Here is a 19,900-nt window from a genome sequence, read left to right as displayed (position 1 = left end):
GGGGGGGGGTGACATCCTGTATGGGGCATAATATGGGGGGGGTGACATCCTGCATGGGGCATTATAGAGAGAGGGGGTGACATCCTGCATGGGGCATTATAGAGAGAGGGGGTGACATCCTGCATGGGGCATTATAGAGAGAGGGGGGGGTACATCCTGGATGGGGCGGGTGACTTCCTGCATGGGGCATTATAAAGAGAGGGGAGGGTGACATCCTGCATGGGGCATTATAGAGAGAGGGGGTGACATCCTGCATGGGGCATTATAGAGAGAGGGGGGGGGTACATCCTGGATGGGGCATTATAAAAAGAAGGGGGGGTGACATCCTGCATGGGGCATTATAAAGAGAGGGGGTGACATCCTGCATGGGGCATTATAAAGAGAGGGTGGTGACATCCTGCATGGGGCATTATAAAGAGAGGGTGGTGACAGCCTGCATGGGGCATTATAAAGAGAGGGTGGTGACAGCCTGCATGGGGCATTATAAAGAGAGGGTGGTGACAGCCTGCATGGGGCATTATAAAGAGAGGGTGGTGACATCCTGCATGGGGCATTATAAAGAGAGGGGGGTGACATCCTGCATGGGGCATTATAAAGAGAGGGGGTGACAGCCTGCATGGGGCATTATAAAGAGAGGGGGTGACAGCCTGCATGGGGCCTTATAAAGAGGGGGGGTACATCCTGCATGGGGCATTATAAAGAGAGGGGGGGGTGACATCCTGCATGGGGCATTATAAAGAGAGGGGGGGGGTGACATCCTGCATGGGGCATTATAAAGAGAGGGGGTGACATCCTGCATGGGGCATTATAAAGAGAGGGGGTGACATCCTGCATGGGGCATTACAAAGAGAGGGGGGTGACATCCTGCATGGGGCATTACAAAGAGAGGGGGGTGACATCCTGCATGGGGCATTACAAAGAGAGGGGGGTGATATCCTGCATGGGGCATTACAAAGAGAGGGGGGTGACATCCTGCATGGGGCCTTATAAAGAGGGGGGTACATCCTGCATGGTGCATTATAAAGAGGAGGGGTGACAGCCTGCATGGGGCATTATAAGGGGGGGGGGGGGGGTAACAGCCTGCATGGAGCCTTATATGGGGGCCAGTATTCCGTATGGGGCGTTATATGGGGGCCAGTATTCCGTATGGGGCGTTATATGGCGGCCAGTATACAATGTGGAACAATTCGCCGGTTTCTGAGCTATTGTGGAATTTACAATAGATATCGCTCATGTAATGTAAGAAGTGAAATCTTTGCATTGTACTATATATATATATATATATATATATATATATATATATATATATATATATATATATATATATATATATATATATATATATATATATATTTCTCTGCTGTATCTGTGCATCATGAATCGTGGTATGTATTAAAGGGGCCCACTGAGACTCTTTCGCCCGGGGCCCAGAAAAACCTGGAGCCGGCCCTGAGCTCAGGGACAGAATTGTGTCAAGGCATAGATCTGGCCAAGGTTACAAAAGAATTTCTGCATTACTCAAGGTTCCTAAGAGCACTGTGGCCTCCATAATCCTTAAATGGAAGAAGTTTGGGACCACCAGAAGTCTTCCTAGACCTGGCCGTCCAGCCAAACTGAGCAATCATGGGAGAAGAGCCTTGGTGAGAGAGGTAAAGAAAAACCCCAAGATCACTGTGGCTGAGCTCCAGAGATGCAGTAGGGAGATGGGAGAAAGTTCCACAAAGTCAACTATCACTGCAGCCCTCCACCAGTCTGGCCTTTATGGTAGAGTGACCCGACGGAAGCTTCTCCTAAGTGCAAGACATATGAAAGCCCGCATAGAGTTTGCTCAAAAATACATGAAGGACTCCCAGGCTATGAGAAATAAGATTCTCTGGTCTGATGAGATGAAGGTAGAACTTTTTGGTGATAATTCTAAGCGGTATGTATGGAGAAAACCAGGCACTGCTCATGATCTGCCCAATACAATCCCAACAGTGAAACATGGTGGTGGCAGCATCACGCTATAGGGGTGTTTTTCAGCTGCAGGGACAGGACGACTGGTTACAATTAAAGGAAACATGAATGCGGCCAAGTACAGAGATATCCTGGATGAAAACCTCTTTCAGAGTGCTCTGGACCTTAGACTTGGCTGAAGATTCACCTTTCAAAAAGACAATGACCCTAAGCACACAGCTAAAATAACAAAGGAGTGGCTTCAGAACAACTCTGTGACCATTCTTGACTGGCCCAGCCAGAGCCCTGACCTAAACCCAATTGAGCATCTCTGGAGAGACCTGAAAATGGCTGTCTACCAACGTTCACCATCCAACCTGACGGAACTGGAGAGGATCTGCAAGAAAGATTGGAAGAGGATCCCCAAATCCAGGTGTGAAAAACTAGTTGCCTCGTTCTCAAGAAGACTCATGGCTGTACTAGCTCAAAAGGGTGCTTCTACTCAATACTGAGCAAAGGGTCTGAATACTTATGACCATGTGATATTTCAGTTTTTCTTTTTTAATAAATTTGCAAAAATTTCTACATTTCTGTTTTTTTTTCAGTCAAGATGGGGTACAGAGTGTACTTTAATGAGAAAAAAAATGAACTTTTTAGAATTTACCAAATGGCTGCAATGAAACAAAGGGTGAAAAATTTAAAGGGGTCTGAATACTTTCCGTACCCACTGTATACTGTGTTACACAACTGCCAGGAACCTCATCCATTCACAGAATGAATGAAAGGTGTCAGGATAAAGAAGCATCAGTCATGTTGGACTTCAACGTTCCCAATCCATTGTTCCCAGGGGAGACAAGTAAATGTCAGATGGGTCTGGTGGCAGCTTAATCCGCCCATTCAATGAACAAAAATATAAGAGTGGTTTATAGTGGCGTCTGAAGGAATAAGAGTTTACATGTTTGCAGCCAGTTACACTTTATTCTGAAACCATGTGAGTAAACATACTTTGAAAAGAACTACTATATGCGTCTTTGATGACTAGTCCAATGCAGTCACCGGCCTCCTACTCCGCATGACTAACAGATCTCTCAGTGTCAATCAAGATGGGAGAGGCGGGAAGAAGCCAACTGGAGACCACATTATAATGGTCAGCGGAGACACATTTTTCCCAGCCGGTTTTCAAAGTAAGTTTATTCTGAAACACTGCAGCATTATAGGGAAAAACATACAAGTCTGCAGTCACACAACCAATGCCCGATTTATACTGCATGTGGTTCAGGCTGCATGAACCTGATGACAGGTTCACTTTAAGGCTCTGTTCACATGACATTTGGGGGTCTATATTTCAGAGATAGATTTGAATAGTATCACAGAACATATGTTCCATATATATGTGGCTGAATACCATAATTTCTGTTGTCTAAATTGTATGTTACATGATATCCTTTTTGTCTTCAGCCACATAGTTGTATAGGCTACATTTTTCAATACACTTTAAAAAGGTAATATACCAACTACTTAATGGTCAAATTCTGAAAAGGCACACATGCACATTAGAAGCATGTGCCGACCACACAGTTCATACATTATATGAACAGAGCTTAAAGAGAACCCGTTGGCAGGATTTTGTAATGTAAAGACATGATGATAATGGCGATGTAATACTGATTACATTGATATCTATGGTGAAGAAATCCCTTTGTTGTTCTTTAATCACCATATGAAGTTCTTTGCTAATTAGATTTCGATGCACAGGGGCCGAACTGTACACGTGGTCTTCTCCTCCCTATCTCTGATTCCTCAGCCCCTCCGCCTGCCTCCGGTCTGTGAATGACTTGCCTCCTCTGTTTGAGAGCTCAGCAGTGACTTGTTATTTACAGACCGGAGATAGGCGGAGGGGCTGAGGAATCACAGATAGGGGGGAGAAGACCCTTATCACAGTCCGGTCCCTGTGCACCGAAATCTAATTTGCCGAAAACTTCAAATGGTGATTATAGAAGAAAAACAATGAAGATTTCTTCACCAGAGGTATCAATGTAATCAGTATTACACCGCCATTACACCCATGTCTTTAGTTTACATTACAAAATCGTGCTGACAGGCTCTCTTTAAGTCACAAAGTGTGCAACCCAAAAAAAAGTTGTTTGGACGACACACTCTTACCCTAGTCTTCTTTTCCTTCTTTTTCTTGGAGGCATTTTTCCCACGCTGTTTTCGAGTATTGTATTTTGCAAGCTGATATTCACTGAACTCTTGGAACTTGAGGGTCAATGCTCTACGGAGGCAGGAAGGCAGTGGAGCCAGTTTATCTCCTTTCCCTGCTAAGCTCTGTATATTAAATACAAATTGAAGGCAGAAAATTAAAACTATAGCTATCCAATACACCAGACCGTCATGAAAGATAGATCGATAGATAGATAGAAATTTTAATAGTGTTTCATACACATTTCTTTTTGCAAAAATTCAAACCTGGTACATCCGTGGTACATCCATCCAGTCACTTGGTAGCTGCACAGAAGAGCACAGGTACCTTCGTAGATGTGGTTGACAGGTAGGAAGAAAAGCCGACAGGGCGAGTAGAAAATTGGCAGTAGTCCGTATATTGAGCTCTTGTCGTGTATAAAGAGCAACCTGCAGAGACCAAGTAATCATCATGTCAGCTCCGAAACAGAGGATTATAACCCATTTTTTACTTCCTTGCAGTTTCCCTCACATGATACATCACCGGTAAATACTGGCTGATAATATGGACTAATTAAATCTTCTTACCTTTAATATAAACTCTGGATCAAATTGAGCAATATTTTCACACAAGTTTTTAATATCAGCCCGGGTAATGTCTGACGAATCGGTGAACTTGGGTGAATTTACCAGTGAGCAACATACAGCAGAAATTAAAGCCATCTGTAAAATACAGAATAAAGGTCATAGCAGAAAAAATGCAACAAAATACAAATTATATTAAATGCACTCTGAATATTGTGGCACTAACAACCAGTTCTCTAACATTGTATACAGCAGAATTTGGCATTGTAACAGTTTTTATTGCTATACCCCATCATGCTTACAGTAGTGTAAAAAAGGCATCTACATCAACCCTTTTAAATGTGAAAAGTTATTATTCACATGTAATAATAAACAAAGAGTAAACATATAAAGCACATTACATTCATAACTGGACATTTAAAATTTACCAAATTGTTTATTTTTATCTGAGTCCAAATAGTGCCAATTAATTTCACAATTTATCTTTACAGGGGTCATAAGACAACCCTTGTCTATATGCTCGGGACCCCTTTTATGAAATAAAAGTGGGAGCCGTTCTATGAGCAGCTCCCGGTTTTCCACTGCTGAGCCTGCTTTAGTATTACAAGGAGGGTCATTTATCTGAACGGCCACTCAAGGTGGCCAACCATCCGAAAATTCCTAAATAGTGAGTAAAATGGAGGACTGTTCTCAGTGTTTTTTTAAACTGAAAAAGCAACAAACTTTTTTCCAAGAAATAATTATTATCATTATGCTAAATTTCACCATGCTGTCGATGTGTTTATATTAGTATTATCAGCAATATAGATATATCATTTACTATATTTGTGATTTATTATGGTATTTCAATTTATCCATAAAAAAAAACATTGGCTGCCTTTTTGAGAAGTTGAGCAGAAAAAAATAGAAAATCAGGTGAGCAATCTTGTTGTCACCATGATATTCTACAAGTCCTCAACAGTGAAAATGTCTGGCTGACCTTGACCTGGAAAATCAATTAAAATGATTGCTAAGGGTGCTGGGAGTAAGACCCAGGGCGATACGCCAATAGAACAGGAACAGGTTGTTGCCTCTGGTCGAAAAAAAACCAAAACCTTTGAATTAAAACATTCTGGCTTTTTACGGCCATATTATTTCTCTATAAACAGATTGAAACAATTTCCATTGTGATCAAGCTTGAAGTTATTCAGTTTGGAAAAACAAAGGCTTGGGGGCGACCTTATTACAATGTACAAATATATGAAGGGACAGTACAGATATCTTTCTAATGATCTTTTTACACATAGGCTTTTGTCGGTGACAGGGGGCATCCTCTAAGTCTGGAGGAAAGAAGGTTTAATCATAATCACAGACGCGGATTCTTTACTGTAAGACCAGTGAGACTATGGAACTCTCTGCCGCATGATGGAATAATGTTTGCTACACTATGAAAGTTCAAGGAGGGCCTAGATGCCTTTCTTGAAAATATATAATATTACAGGTTATGGATACTCGATTGTGTGATGGGATGTGAATCCAAGGAATTTTTCATCTAATGAGGAGCAATTACCATCTCCCTCATGGGGTTTTTGCCTTCCGGTGGATAAACATGTTAAGATATAGGTAAACTTGAACGACTTGTGTTTACCTTCAACCTTAAAAAACTATAAAAATAATAAGTCTTCTTCCGTAAGTTTCTAAATTCTGTTTAGCAGTGGCCTCAGCAGGGAAACAAGGGTTTACAGCTAGGTAAGAGAAATATAGAGCATCAACCTCCATAAACATATATTATGAAATTTAATATAAGAAATATAACACTGACCTTCTTCTGCTTGACTAAGTTGTCTGAATTGTCAATATCAAGAATGTCAGGTTTTTCCTCCACATGTTTCACTTTTTTGGGGGCAAGGCTTTCAGTCTCTGAAGGTTGAGGAAATTGTGATGGCCAATACTCCATGGAAAGCTGTGATGGAAAGCACACAATCTATAAACTTTTCAACATATCAGCTTGTCAACACATCACCAAGAAATTCTATGGCTTTAATATACCTCAACTTGTGGCATAGATATTTCACTGGACTGCTCCTCTTGTTCAAGGGATATGGGTAAAAATGTGTTATCTTCCACATCATCTTGTAATTCAAGCTCTTTTGTCTCATCGGCAATTAAAGAGGATTGAAGTTCTGAAGTTATTCTACCTTCAATGGTAGGCTTAGTCACAATACTCTTGCTAGGCTCTTGCAGACTCATAGAAGAAAACACAGTATTACTGGAGTAATGTGTAGAGGCTTCAACATTCGGTATCAAAGTAGAATTAAGTTTCATGGTCACATCTGTAGTTAAAGGTGACACAAAGATTTCATTTCGCTTAGTGGACAATAGGATTCTGGAAGTATCAAGCTTAGTAGTTGAAGATGAATTAGGAGATATATCCACCTCAGCAGAGAAAGAAGAGGAGGACCTTCCTACACATTTAGTGGACAATAAAATGTTGGAGGTAAGGGCAGAAGAAGCAACCTCAGTTGTTAGACAACTATTAGTAGTTGAAACTGTGGTTGAGCTTAGTATGCCCGAAAATGGTGTAGATAAAGGTTTATTGTCTAGAGATGAATGAGAGGTCATAGAAGAGCCGCTATTCAAAATAGAGTTAAAGGTGGATGAGAGGTTTGATGATGACAAGGATTGAACAGATAGTTTCAGACTACTCGATAAAATGGAATTAGTGGTCATAAGAGGACCAAGAGGTCCTTTCTCCCAGGATGGTTGAAGCAATTCATTTGTAGGTGCACTGAGCTCCATTTTAGATTGAATAGTTGTTCCCAACCGATCACAACCAGGCAAGGTCAAAGCAAGTCTTCGCCGAGGCTGTGATATCTGCCTTGTTCCACGCAAGCCAGTATTCTCCAGAAGAGGGCCACAGTCAGAAGAAGGCATGATGCAAGTTCTGGACCTAAAATTGTAATATACCATATTAGGCGACAAGATAATTTACATGTGGAAAGAAAACATCTATTTACTGCAATTACGGATGCCTGTTTATCTAATCCCTACACCATGATATATATGCACAACGTACCAGTTAAGAAATCATAAAAAAGTCTTTACTGGTCACTGTCGTTTCAGTAAACTTAGGCTCAACAGATAACCAATGCACATTTATTCTGCTGCATATTATATATATATATGAGCCATAACTATTCTGGAGGCAAGTCACTTCCCCAGACTAAAAACAGAAAAAACTGACCACCACATCCAAAACAAGAAACAGGTGTGTACAGGTGCTTACTAGGAGCAGCTACCTCCATATACAACTAACAAATAAAGCAGCACTCTGCAACGCTAAGTATGCGAACATGAAATATATGAAATTTGAATAGCATTGCTGCTGTAGAAAATAGAAATAATTGAGAAATGTTAGTGCATAAATTGGCCAATTCGTGTGTATCTGGTAGCCACAGTAAGGCATTTCTCGATACCAGGAACCTATCAATGTGAATTCCTCTCTAAGAGATCAAAGTCTGCATGTGTATGGGAAGGTAAGCTCCTGCTGCAATTAAAACCGCCTGTGGCCTACAGGCAGAGTGCGCAGTCAGAAAGCCTATACAGATAAACAGAAAAAAATCAGGATCTTGTCTTCCCATACACATGCAGACTTTGATCTCTTAGAGAGGAGTTCACATTGATAGGGTCCTGTTATCGAGAAACGCCTTAACGTGGCTACCAGGTACACATGAATTGGCCAATTTATGCGCTAAGATTTCTCAGTTATTTCTATTTTCTAGGGCAGTAATGCTATTTAAATTTCATATATTTCATGCTCGCATACTTAGCGACCCTCTGTGTATATGAGTTCGACATCCCTGCGCTATACTTTATAATACAAGTAAAATGGTGTAAAAAAAAAACACTAAAAAGTATGCTGGCTGTCAAAAATGTCAAAAAAGTACTCAGGAAATTACTAAAAACACACTAACAAAAAGGCACTGGCGTTTCCTGAAGTATCTTCCTGCTAAAAAAAACTCGGCGTGTGTGCATACTCTAATAGCGATTTCCAACAGTTAGGGGAACTGACAAGTTTCCCTTTGATCAGTATGGAAGTGGGTAATCTGGGCATTCTCAAGGATATTATTCTAAGGGCCCAATCTCAAAATACAAAAACAGGGATCAATGCTTTAATGGGGTCCAAAATGCAGCATGTATTAAAGGGAATCTATCAGTAGGATCAACCCTCCTAAGCTGTCTATAAGGGCATGTAGGTCATAGTAAACTGAATAAAATGATACCTTGTTATCTGCGATCTGATGTTTTACTCCAGAGAAATCCATGCTTTTGTTATATGTAAATGAGCTGTTAAGATCTAAGGGCCGGACACTTTTTTTTCGTATTGAAGCTTTTTTTTTTTTTTTTTTTCTTAATTTCCGGCGTTTTTTTTGTGATTTTTTTTTTTACTGGAATTCTCTCTGCTTTTTTTTTTTTTTTTTTTTTTTTTTTAAACTCCATTTATTTTTTTCAATCAAATATGCTGCCAAAACACTCAAAAAGACGACTTTATAGTGACTTGCATTATACAGTATAGAGCAGTGGTCCCCAACCTTTTTTGCACCAGGGACCGGCTTGAAGCAAGATCATTTTTCCATGGCCCAGCAAGGAGGGGGTGGGGTGGGCGGGGCTTTGGTCATATGGGGGCGGGGTAATGGAGGGATTTGGAGTTTAGTGCATACTTATCATATAGTGTAGACCAGGTCCCCGCCAGGAGCTATGCCAGGAGCCCCACATAATGTGCTGTGCCAGGAGCCGCATCACTGAGGCCCCATCACTCCCTGCAGCAGGACAGGGCAGCTGTCCTGACAGCTGCTGTTCAGCTGCATTTACTTCATCCCAGGGGCGGACACAGACTGTAGTGGGCCCCTATGCAAGAAATTTTTGGGGGCCCCCCCCGCCCTTCATAAGGCAACAAAGTTATGTAAACATAACCCCCCCATGTGCATCTCTCACCCCCCCATGTGCAGCTCACCCCCGTGCATCTCTCATCCCCCCTCCGTGCATCTCTCATCCACCCCCCGTGCATCTCTCATCCCCTCCGTGCATCTCTCATCCCCTCCGTGCATCTCTCATCCCCTCCGTGCATCTCTCATCCACCCCCCGTGCATCTCTCATCCACCCCCCGTGCATCTCTCATCCACCCCCCGTGCATCTCTCATCCACCCCCCGTGCATCTCTCATCCACCCCGTGCATCTCTCATCCACCCCGTGCATCTCTCATCCACCCCCCGTGCATCTCTCATCCACCCCCCGTGCATCTCTCATCCCCCCCGTGCATCTCTCATCCACCCCCCGTGCATCTCTCATCCACCCCCCGTGCATCTCTCATCCCCCCCGTGCATCTCTCATCCCCCCCGTGCATCTCTCATCCCCCCCGTGCATCTCTCATCCCCCCCGTGCATCTCTCACCCCCCCCGTGCATCTCTCACCCCCCCGTGCATCTCTCACCCCCCCGTGCATCTCTCACCCCCCCGTGCATCTCTCATCTCTCATCTCTCCCCTCCCTCCCATGTGCATCTCTCATCCACCCCCCGTGCATCTCTCACCCCCCCGTGCATCTCTCATCTCTCCCCTCCCTCCCATGTGCATCTCTCATCTCTCCCCTCCCTCCCATGTGCATCTCTCATCTCTCCCCTCCCTCCCATGTGCATCTCTCATCTCTCCCCTCCCTCCCATGTGCATCTCTCATCTCTCCCCTCCCTCCCATGTGCATCTCTCATCTCTCCCCTCCCTCCCATGTGCATCTCTCATCTCTCCCCTCCCCCCATGTGCATCTCTCATCTCTCCCCTCCCCCCATGTGCATCTCTCATCTCTCCCCTCCCCCCCATGTGGATCTCTCATCTCTCCCCTCCCCCCCATGTGGATCTCTCATCTCTCCCCTCCCCCCCATGTGGATCTCTCATCTCTCCCCTCCCCCATGTGCATCTCTCATCTCTCCCCTCCCCCCCATGTGGATCTCTCATCTCTCCCCTCCCCCATGTGCATCTCTCATCTCTCCCCTCCCCCCCATGTGGATCTCTCATCTCTCCCCTCCCCCATGTGCATCTCTCATCTCTCCCCTCCCCCCCATGTGGATTTCTCATCTCTCCCCTCCCCCCCATGTGGATCTCTCATCTCTCCCCTCCCCCATGTGCATCTCTCATCTCTCCCCTCCCCCCCATGTGGATCTCTCATCTCTCCCCTCCCCCATGTGCATCTCTCATCTCTCCCCTCCCCCCATGTGCATCTCCCATTCCCCCCACTCCTAGTTAATTGTATTTAAAAAAAAATAAAACTTGTTATACTTACCCCCATGCGATCCCTGCAGAATCCTGGCGCTCGTCCAAATCGCTGACACCAGGTTCTCCTGACTTCCGGCCATGTGACGGCGCCGTCACATGACTGGAAGTCAGGGGAATCATGAAGGTGCTGCCGCAGCAGCGCACCGCTAAGATGTCCCGGACCCGGCGCTTAGCATGCGGCCGGGGGCCCCATGAGGAGAGAGACGCACAAGAGGGGGGCTCCGAGGGGGCTCCTACCGGCCGGGCCCCATACTGGAGTCAGGGCAGTCATGCCCTGATGGCGGCCCTGCTGGAGGCTGGAGGGGCCCCCTCTCCCCGCGGACCGGCTGAAAAACCCCAACGGCCCGGTCCTGGTCCGCGGACCGGCGGTTGGGGACCTCTGGTATAGAGCATCTTCAAAGTGGAAGGATGGACAGGTCACTTCTTTTAACCGCTTGGAGTCTTTGGAAGCCTGGAGTAGCTAAAAAAAAAGCTCAAAAGGCTGAACATGTGAACAGCAAGTCTTTTTCTTTTAGATAGAAAGTCGCATGATCATTATTTGGAGCATTTAGTCAGATGGCTTTTGGAGTGGAATCAGCCTGAGAAAGAGGTTGTGGAAACCGATCAGGAGACGGTCCTTTTTTGGGAAGTTTTTGAAGGAGTTTTTCACTTCCAGAACCGTTTCCCGAAGCAACGGCTTTGGAAGAATTTTTGAAACATTTTGGAAGTGGTTTTTTTTTTAATCAGCCCTCTGATTGGACTGTACCTAGTTAGGAGTGTTTTCAAAATAGTGACCTGTAATTTTTCGTTTCCTCACCAGCCACAGGGTCTCCATACAGTGGGCCATAGGGTACCCACACACCACCATGTATCTCGACACCACGTCGATCATGCCGTCCATTCACACATTACAGGCTGCTGTACCTGACCTTTACTCTCACACAGTATTATAATCGGAATTATAAGCCTCTGATATTGTGGGGAGCATTGTGCGTCCGTTGTGATCCTAAGGCATTTAGTATAGACTATGGCATCATGGTAGCACTGACCACTAATGAAAATTAGTTTTCCATTCCAAACAACTGTAAAACACAATAGAGAGCTTTCAAATTGTGTTCCGGCACCCATTCGGTGGCCCCATCGGAGCTTATGTCGGAACCCCCCACAAAACTTGATTCGGACATATGCGCCAACTGGGCCATAGACTATAATGGTGCCGGCAGAACGTGCGCTACGACCCGCATCATTTTCAGGCGTGTCCGCTCTATCAGCACTATTATGGTCTATGGCTCATATGTCCAAATCCCATTTTGCGGTGGGCTTCAGGCGTTAGCCCGGACAGGGCCACTGAACGGAGCTGGAACGCGATGTGAAAGCACTCATAAACTAAACATGTGCAACCTGCCAATCATCTGGGCTGATGCAGGGCTCACACTGTATCACTGTGTCCTCAGGGTTACGTGTACGACCCCAGAGCTGGTCATCCCCCCGTGTAATCTCACTGTCCACCACTAGAGGGCAGCACGGTTAGCTATGATACTCCGCAGCCATGCTGGACGTGCCGCATCATTCCTGAGCTAGAGAAGGGCGGGGGCCTGTCACACATTCCCTCCATGAGGACGCGACATTCCGGCTTCTCTATGGTCACACAGGGCGCCACTATACCTGCTGTGTGCGGCTTCCGTCACCACAGACCGCGCTCCACACCGCACAGATACACGGACACTCGGGCAGCTGATCCCTGCGTGGACCGTCCTCGTCACTCGCTATTTCCTGCTTCCTGCTTTCTCCACAGCCAATCTCCTCACACCCACACCCACACGAGAACCGCAGCTCAGAGGTCATATTTCTATTGTGCTGACTGATGAACTGAACGTCCATTATGGCAGTAAAGATTACACTGAGGAGATAAGCACTATGGTGCTGTATACCGCACTGCTGGGAAAAGCCATCAAGTTCACACTATGTTTTCCATCAGTGTTTTTTTTGGAAGATGGATTCTTTATTTGTGTTTTTATGTCTTTACAGATGATTTAGTAGGAAAGGATTGGTGTGGTGAATGCCATCGTCCAGTGTTTTGGTTCTCAGGGAAGGTTCAGCGTCACTCAGGTGTCTTGGGGCAGGTTTACACTATGTGATGGCGGCCATTAAACAACTGATGATTGACCACCAAATATGTAGCCATCAAATAGTTTAGACCAGGGATGCCAAACACACAGAGGGACAAAATTAAAAACTTGGACAAAGGCATGGGCCAACCATACAGAATAATGGGCTCCACATAGCCCTCCATACAGTATAATGGGCCCCACATAGTCCTCCATACAGAATAATGGGCCCCACATAGTCCTCCATACAGAATAATGGGCCCCACATAGTCCTCCATACAGAATAATGGGCCCCACATAGTCCTCCATACAGAATAATGGGCCCCACATAGTCCTCCATACAGAATAATGGGCCCCACATAGTCCTCCATACAGAATAATGGGCCCCACATAGTCCTCCATACAGAATAATGGGCCCCACATAGTCCTCCATACAGAATAATGGGCCCCACATAGTCCTCCATACAGAATAATGGGCCCCACATAGTCCTCCATACAGAATAATGGGCCCCACATAGTCCCCCATACAGAATAATGGGCCCCACATAGTCCTCCATACAGAATAATGGGCCCCACATAGTCCTCCATACAGAATAATGGGCCCCACATAGTCCTCCATACAGAATAATGGGCCCCACATAGTCCTCCATACAGAATAATGGGCCCCACATAGTCCTCTATACAGTATAATGGGCCCCACATAGTCCTCCATACAGAATAATGGGCCCCACATAGTCCTCCATACAGAATAATGGGCCCCACATAGTCCTCCATGCAGAATAATGGGCCCCACATAGTCCTCCATACAGAATAATGGGCCCCACATAGTCCTCCATACAGAATAATGGGCCCCACATAGTCCTCCATATAGAAGAATAGCCCTACATAGTCCTCCATACAGAATAATGGGCCCCACATAGTCCTTCATACAGAATAATGGGCCCCACATAGTCCTCCATGCAGAATAATGGGCCCCACATAGTCCTCCATACAGAATAATGGGCCCCACATAGTCCTCCATACAGAATAATGGGCCCCACATAGTCCTCCATATAGAAGAATAGCCCTACATAGTCCTCCATACAGAATAATGGGCCCCACATAGTCCTTCATACAGAATAATGGGCCCCACATAGTCCTCCACATAGAAGAATGGCCCTGCATAGTCCTCCATACAGAAGAATGGCCTTACATAGTCCTCCATACAGAATAATGGGCCCCACATAGTCCTCCATACAGAATAATGGGCCCCACATAGTCCTCCATACAGAATAATGGGCCCCACATAGTCCTCCATACAAAATAATGGGCCCCACATAGCCCTCCATACAGAATAATGGGCCCCACATAGTCCTCCATACAGAATAATGGGCCCCACATAGTCCTCCATACAGAATAATGGGCCCCACATAGTCCTCCATACAGAATAATGGGCCCCACATAGTCCTCCATACAGAATAATGGGCTCCACATAGTCCTCCATACAGAATAATGGGCCCCACATAGCCCTCCATACAGAATAATGGGCCCCACATAGCCCTCCATACAGAATAATGGGCCCCACATAGCCCTCCATACAGAATAATGGGCCCCACATAGTCCTCCATATAGAAGAATGACCCTACATAGTCCTCCATACAGAATAATGGGCCACACATAGCCCTCCATACAGAATAATGGGCCCCACATAGTCCTCCATACAGGATAATGGGCTCCACATAGTCCTCCATACAGAATAATGGGTCCCACATAGTCCTCTATACAGCATAATGGCCCCATACAGTCCTCCAAGCAGAATACTGGGCTTGATACAGAATAATGGGCCCTGCATAGTCCTCCATATAGAAGAATTGCCCTAAATAGTCCTCCATACAGAATAATGTGCCCACATAGTCCTCCATACAGAATAATGGGCCCCACATAGTCCTCCATACAGAATAATGGGTCCCACATAGTCCTCCTTACAGCATAATGGCCTCATACAGTCCTCCATGCAGAATAATGGCCCCACATAGTCCTCCATACAGAATAATGGGTCCCACATAGTCCCCCATACAGAATAATGGGCCCCACATAGTCCACCATACAGTATAATGGTCCCACACAGTCCTCCATACAGAATAATGGGCCCCACATAGTCCTCCATACAGAATAATGGGCCCCACATAGTTCTCCATTCAGAATAATGGGCCCCACATAGTCCTCCATACAGTATAATGGCCCCACACAGTCTTCCATACAGAATAATGGACCCCACATAGTCCTCCATACAGCATAATCGCCCCCACATAATCCTCCATACAGAATAATGGCCCCATAAAGTCCTCCATACAGAATAATGGGCCCCACATAGTCCTCCATACAGAATAATGGGCCCCACATAGTCCTCTATACAGAATAATGGGCCCCACATCGTCCTCCATACAGAATAATGGGCCCCACATAATCCTCCATACAGGAAAATGGCCCCACAAAGGCCCCAGATCCCGAAAAATTGAGACGCTACAGGTCTCGGAAAATGGCGCCATTTATTTATTTTTTTTAAGCAAACTTTGGATTTTTATTTCACCACTTTAATAAAAAAAGAACCTGTACATGTTTGGTGTCTACGAACTCATAATGACCTGGAGAATAAGAATGGCAGATCAGTTTTAGCATTCAGTGAACTTGGTAAAAAAAAACAAAAAGAAAAAAACAACTGTGGAATTGCAATTTTTTGCAATTTCACCGCACTTGGAATTTTTTTTCCCGTTTTCCAGTACACGATATGGTAAAACCAGTGATGGCGTTTAAAAGTACAACTCGTCCCGCAAAAAATAAGCCCTCACACGGCCATATTGACCAAAAAACGCTATGGCTCTGGGAAGAAGGGGAGCAAAAAACGAAAATGCAAAAACGGAAAATGCTCCGGTCATGAAGGGGTTAAGCATGCTAAAAAAATTATTCTATGCTTTAAAAAAAATGATTCCATCACCTGTCGAACAAGTGGTTTCCTTAGTTGTCAGGTGACTGGCAGCCTGTTAAGGGTTCATGAAAATGTCTGTGGATCGCGATCAAATCATGGACTGCAGTGCACCGGCTGGCTACAGCTCTCACGCCCCAAGCATGACAGCCTCATAGAAATATATCAAGCTGTCATGCTCCGGTCAGGAGACTGCTGCCAGTCCGTGCACTTCAGTCCGTGATCTGACCAAGATTCACAGACATCTGCATGAGCGCTAACACTGCATGATTATCGAGAAACAAGCGCTCCCAGGAATGCATGTACGCTTACAATATTTGGCCAGTTCTAACTGCACCTTTCCTTTTCCCTTTAATGAGAACCTGTCAGTATGATTTTGTAAAGTAAAGACATGGCTGTAATAAGGATTAAATTGATATCTCTGGTGAAGAAATCCACTCTGTTGTTCTATAATCATCATGTGAAGTTCTCTGCTAATTAGATTTCAGTGCACAGGGGCCGGACTGTGCACTGGGTCTCCTCGCTGTCTGTGATTCCCCAGTCTCTACACATGGGGTACAGTCTCGCCCCTTTGCCTCCTTCAGGTCTGTGAATGAACTGCCTTCTCTGTTTCCAATCTCACAGTGATCTGTCATTCACAGACCAGAGGCAGGAGGGGTTTGGGGAAACATAAACGAAGAAGAAGACCCTTATTACAGTCTGGCCCATGTGCACCAAAATCTAATTAGCAGAAAACTTCAAATTGTGATTGGAGAAAAACTACAAAGCGGATTTCTTCACCAAATTTATCAATTTAAAAGGAGTCTGTTAGCATGTTTTTGCTATTTATTCTGAGAGTAGCATAATATAGGACAAGTGAGCCTGATTCCAACAATGTATCACTGAGGGTGCTTTCACATTGCATTCGTGGGTCCCGTCGGGGCATACGTCTGAACCTCCCCCGCAAACGGGGTTCAGACGTATGCGCCGAATTAGGCCATAGACTGTAATGATGCAGACAGAGCAAACATGGTTTCTGCTGTGCATCATATTTGGGAGTGTATGCCTTTAGAAGGCAGACACTCAGAGGTAGTACACTGCATCTGAGTGTCCGTCTCCAGTAGGCATACACTCCCGAAAATGGTGCACAATAGGGCAAACATTCACACTCTCGGCACCATTATAGTCTATGGCCCAACCGGTGCATACGTCTGTGGAGCAGAGGGGTCCAGATGTATGCCCCGACGAACACAATGTGAAAGCACCCTTAGTTTACTGAATGCAGCAGTTGTGACGCAGTCAAGAGTTTTTAAGTTCTTAGATGTAACTTGTTCAGGTAGGTAAAGGAAATGGGTTTCAGTCACGCAAGGTGCGGGAAAGACTAAGTGCAACATGAAGGGAAGAGGGGGCGGAAGCCCAAACACTAGGGAAAGGGGGAGTGGAGACCCCTAGACAGATCTAATATCACCCTGCCTACCCTACCGTCCATATATAGGTTCCACACCTATCGCCGAACAGGACCCTAAACCCTGGATGACCCTAGAGCTTGGCTCTAGATAGGAAGGGGTGAGCACTGGTCAGGCCCCACTACAAACTAAAGACAACAAGGAGACAAACAAAAGGGATTAACTTATCTTGAGCAGACACCAGAGGAGTAACGCCAGTAGTCCTCCAAGGGCACCAGAGAAGGCGCTAGCTGACTGGTAGTGCTCCAAGCCTGTACATAGAAGTATCACCGGCGATTACCTGGAGCAAACTGAGGGTTTTATAACTCCCAGGCAAGTGTCAATCAGCAGCAGGAGGGAGGTCACCACTGGGTCTTAAAGGAAGAAGGATTAAGAAGGTGTCTGCAATGCCAAGCACAGTAGCCTTCTACAGTTAGATCCAGAGCGACTGTCTATTACACCTGACACACCCGTGACAGTTTCTTACGATGCTGGTATGGATTCAATCAAAGATACCATCAGACATACAGTACAGACCAAAAGTTTGGACACACCTCATTTAAAGATTTTTCTGTATTTTCATGACTATGAAAATTGTACATTCACACTGAAGGCATCAAAACTATGAATTAACACATGTGGAATTATATACTTAACAAAAAAGTGTGAAAGAACTGATAATATGTCTTATATTCTAGGTTCTTCAAAGTAGCCACCTTTTGCTTTGATGACTGCTTTGCACACTCTTGGCATTCTCTTGATGAGCTTCATGTTACTAAGAACCCTATTTTATTTAAATGCACTTTTTATTTATTTATTTACAGCAGGGTTTATGTTAAATTTGCTTCTTGTAGGTTTTTTTCTCTCTTCAGACAACATAGCAAAAAACTGCTGACATATATCCTTTAATCAGTCTTAGGCTACGGCCCCACTGTCAGTATTCGGTCAGTATTTTTTCTCAGGAGTGGGTGATAAATGCAGAATTGGTGACTTTTTTCTATTATACCTTTTCTCTGATTGTTCCTTACCTGGTTTTGGCTCCCACTCCTGAGAAAAAATACTGACCGAATACTGACCAAATACTAATAGGGGGGCCGTGGCCTTACAGTCCCATTACAGCCATGTCTTTACTGTACATTACAAAATCATGCTGACAGGTTCTCTGTAAGTCTTAAAACAACATGCAGCATGAATCAGAGCCTGGCTTCACAATTGCAGCCAGGTAGTGATGAGCCACCTGGATCATTTGGCTCTGCTTACCAAAATTAGCCTGCTCTTTTGGATCCCAAACATCCCTATTTAATATGTGTTCACCATAAGGTAACACATTTAAAGGGGTTGTCCCCAACTTTTACATTGGAGGTCTATCTTAGGATAGGTCATCAATATCTGATCAGTAAGCGTATCACACCAGGCACCCCTGCTAGTCAGTTGGCCACTGCGCCCAAACCGGCCAGATATGCTCAGTTGTGCTGCACAGCTCCATCAACGGTATAGTGCCCGCAGCTGGGTAACACACATCCATCCCCTATTGATTTGAATAGGTGGCGGATGTGTAGTACCCAGTGGCGACCATCATGCCATTCATGCCTGTGCTTTGCAACTGAGCACTTTCAACTAGCACCTGAAACAGGTAATTGATGGGGGTGCAAGGTGTCTCACCCCCATCATTCAGATGTTGATAACCTATCCTAAGGATAGGCCATCAATCTAAAAGCCCCAGACAACCCCTTTAACTTAAAATCATTGCTACTAAAAACCAACCCACCTGCAGCCTGCCAATTAAATCCATGAGTGGGCGGGGTTTAGGCTGCAGAACACCACCGCCAGTGAGAGTCATTTAGAGACTGTAAGTAGCTCTAACTGGAGGACCGGTTTCCATTATTCACAGAAGGGAGCTGACTCTTTGTACCTGATTGTTCGCGAACGACCCATCACTATAGCCAGGTATGATTTATTCTGAATCTATACCAAAGGTGTCCTGTATGCAAAAAACATTATGTTTACATTACATAAGCGCTTCTAAACATACAATTTAAACAAAACTTACCAGGTGGTAGGTATACTCTGATAAGCACTAGAAGTGACGAAGAGATGAGATAAAATATATATTTTATTAACAAATTTAAAACCAAAATTAAAAAAGGAAAGATACTAACAAAAGTGTTTGAAGCTATACATGTACAGTACAGACCAAAAGTTTGGACACACCTCATTTAAAGAATTTTCTATATTTTCATGACTTTGAAAATTGTACATTCACACTGAAGGCATCAAAACTATGAATTAACACGTGGAATTATATAGTTAACAAAAAAGTGTGAAACAACTGAAAATATGTCTTATATTCTAGGTTCTTCAAAGTAGCCACCTTTTGCTTTGATGACTGCTTTGCACACTCTTGGCATTCTCTTGATGAGCTT

At 44.7% G+C, this 19,900-nt stretch overlaps 1 protein-coding gene across 1 annotated transcript in view; it reads right to left on the bottom strand.

The window, feature by feature from the left end:
- Positions 1 to 12,803, bottom strand: part of TEP1 (telomerase associated protein 1) — a 56,743-nt gene extending 43,940 nt beyond the window's left edge. Inside the window, exons 1-6 of the mRNA XM_073671201.1 lie at positions 12,649 to 12,803; positions 6,730 to 7,630; positions 6,503 to 6,643; positions 4,705 to 4,839; positions 4,405 to 4,566; positions 4,099 to 4,263 (exon numbers count right to left, since the gene is read on the bottom strand). Coding sequence (XP_073527302.1) covers positions 4,099 to 4,263; positions 4,405 to 4,566; positions 4,705 to 4,839; positions 6,503 to 6,643; positions 6,730 to 7,614 — 1,488 coding nt within the window. The 5' untranslated portion in view covers positions 7,615 to 7,630; positions 12,649 to 12,803. The remainder of the gene's footprint in view (positions 1 to 4,098; positions 4,264 to 4,404; positions 4,567 to 4,704; positions 4,840 to 6,502; positions 6,644 to 6,729; positions 7,631 to 12,648) is intronic.
- Positions 12,804 to 19,900: the final 7,097 nt, after the last annotated feature.

The sequence above is a fragment of the Phyllobates terribilis genome, unplaced genomic scaffold (assembly GCF_046119375.1).
Source record: "Phyllobates terribilis strain yellow unplaced genomic scaffold, ASM4611937v1 Scaffold_1__5_contigs__length_1240528914, whole genome shotgun sequence".
Lineage (NCBI taxonomy): Eukaryota > Metazoa > Chordata > Amphibia > Anura > Dendrobatidae > Phyllobates > Phyllobates terribilis.
The sequence above is the reverse complement of the archived record's forward strand: the minus strand, read 5'-3'. Positions and strand labels throughout refer to the sequence as shown.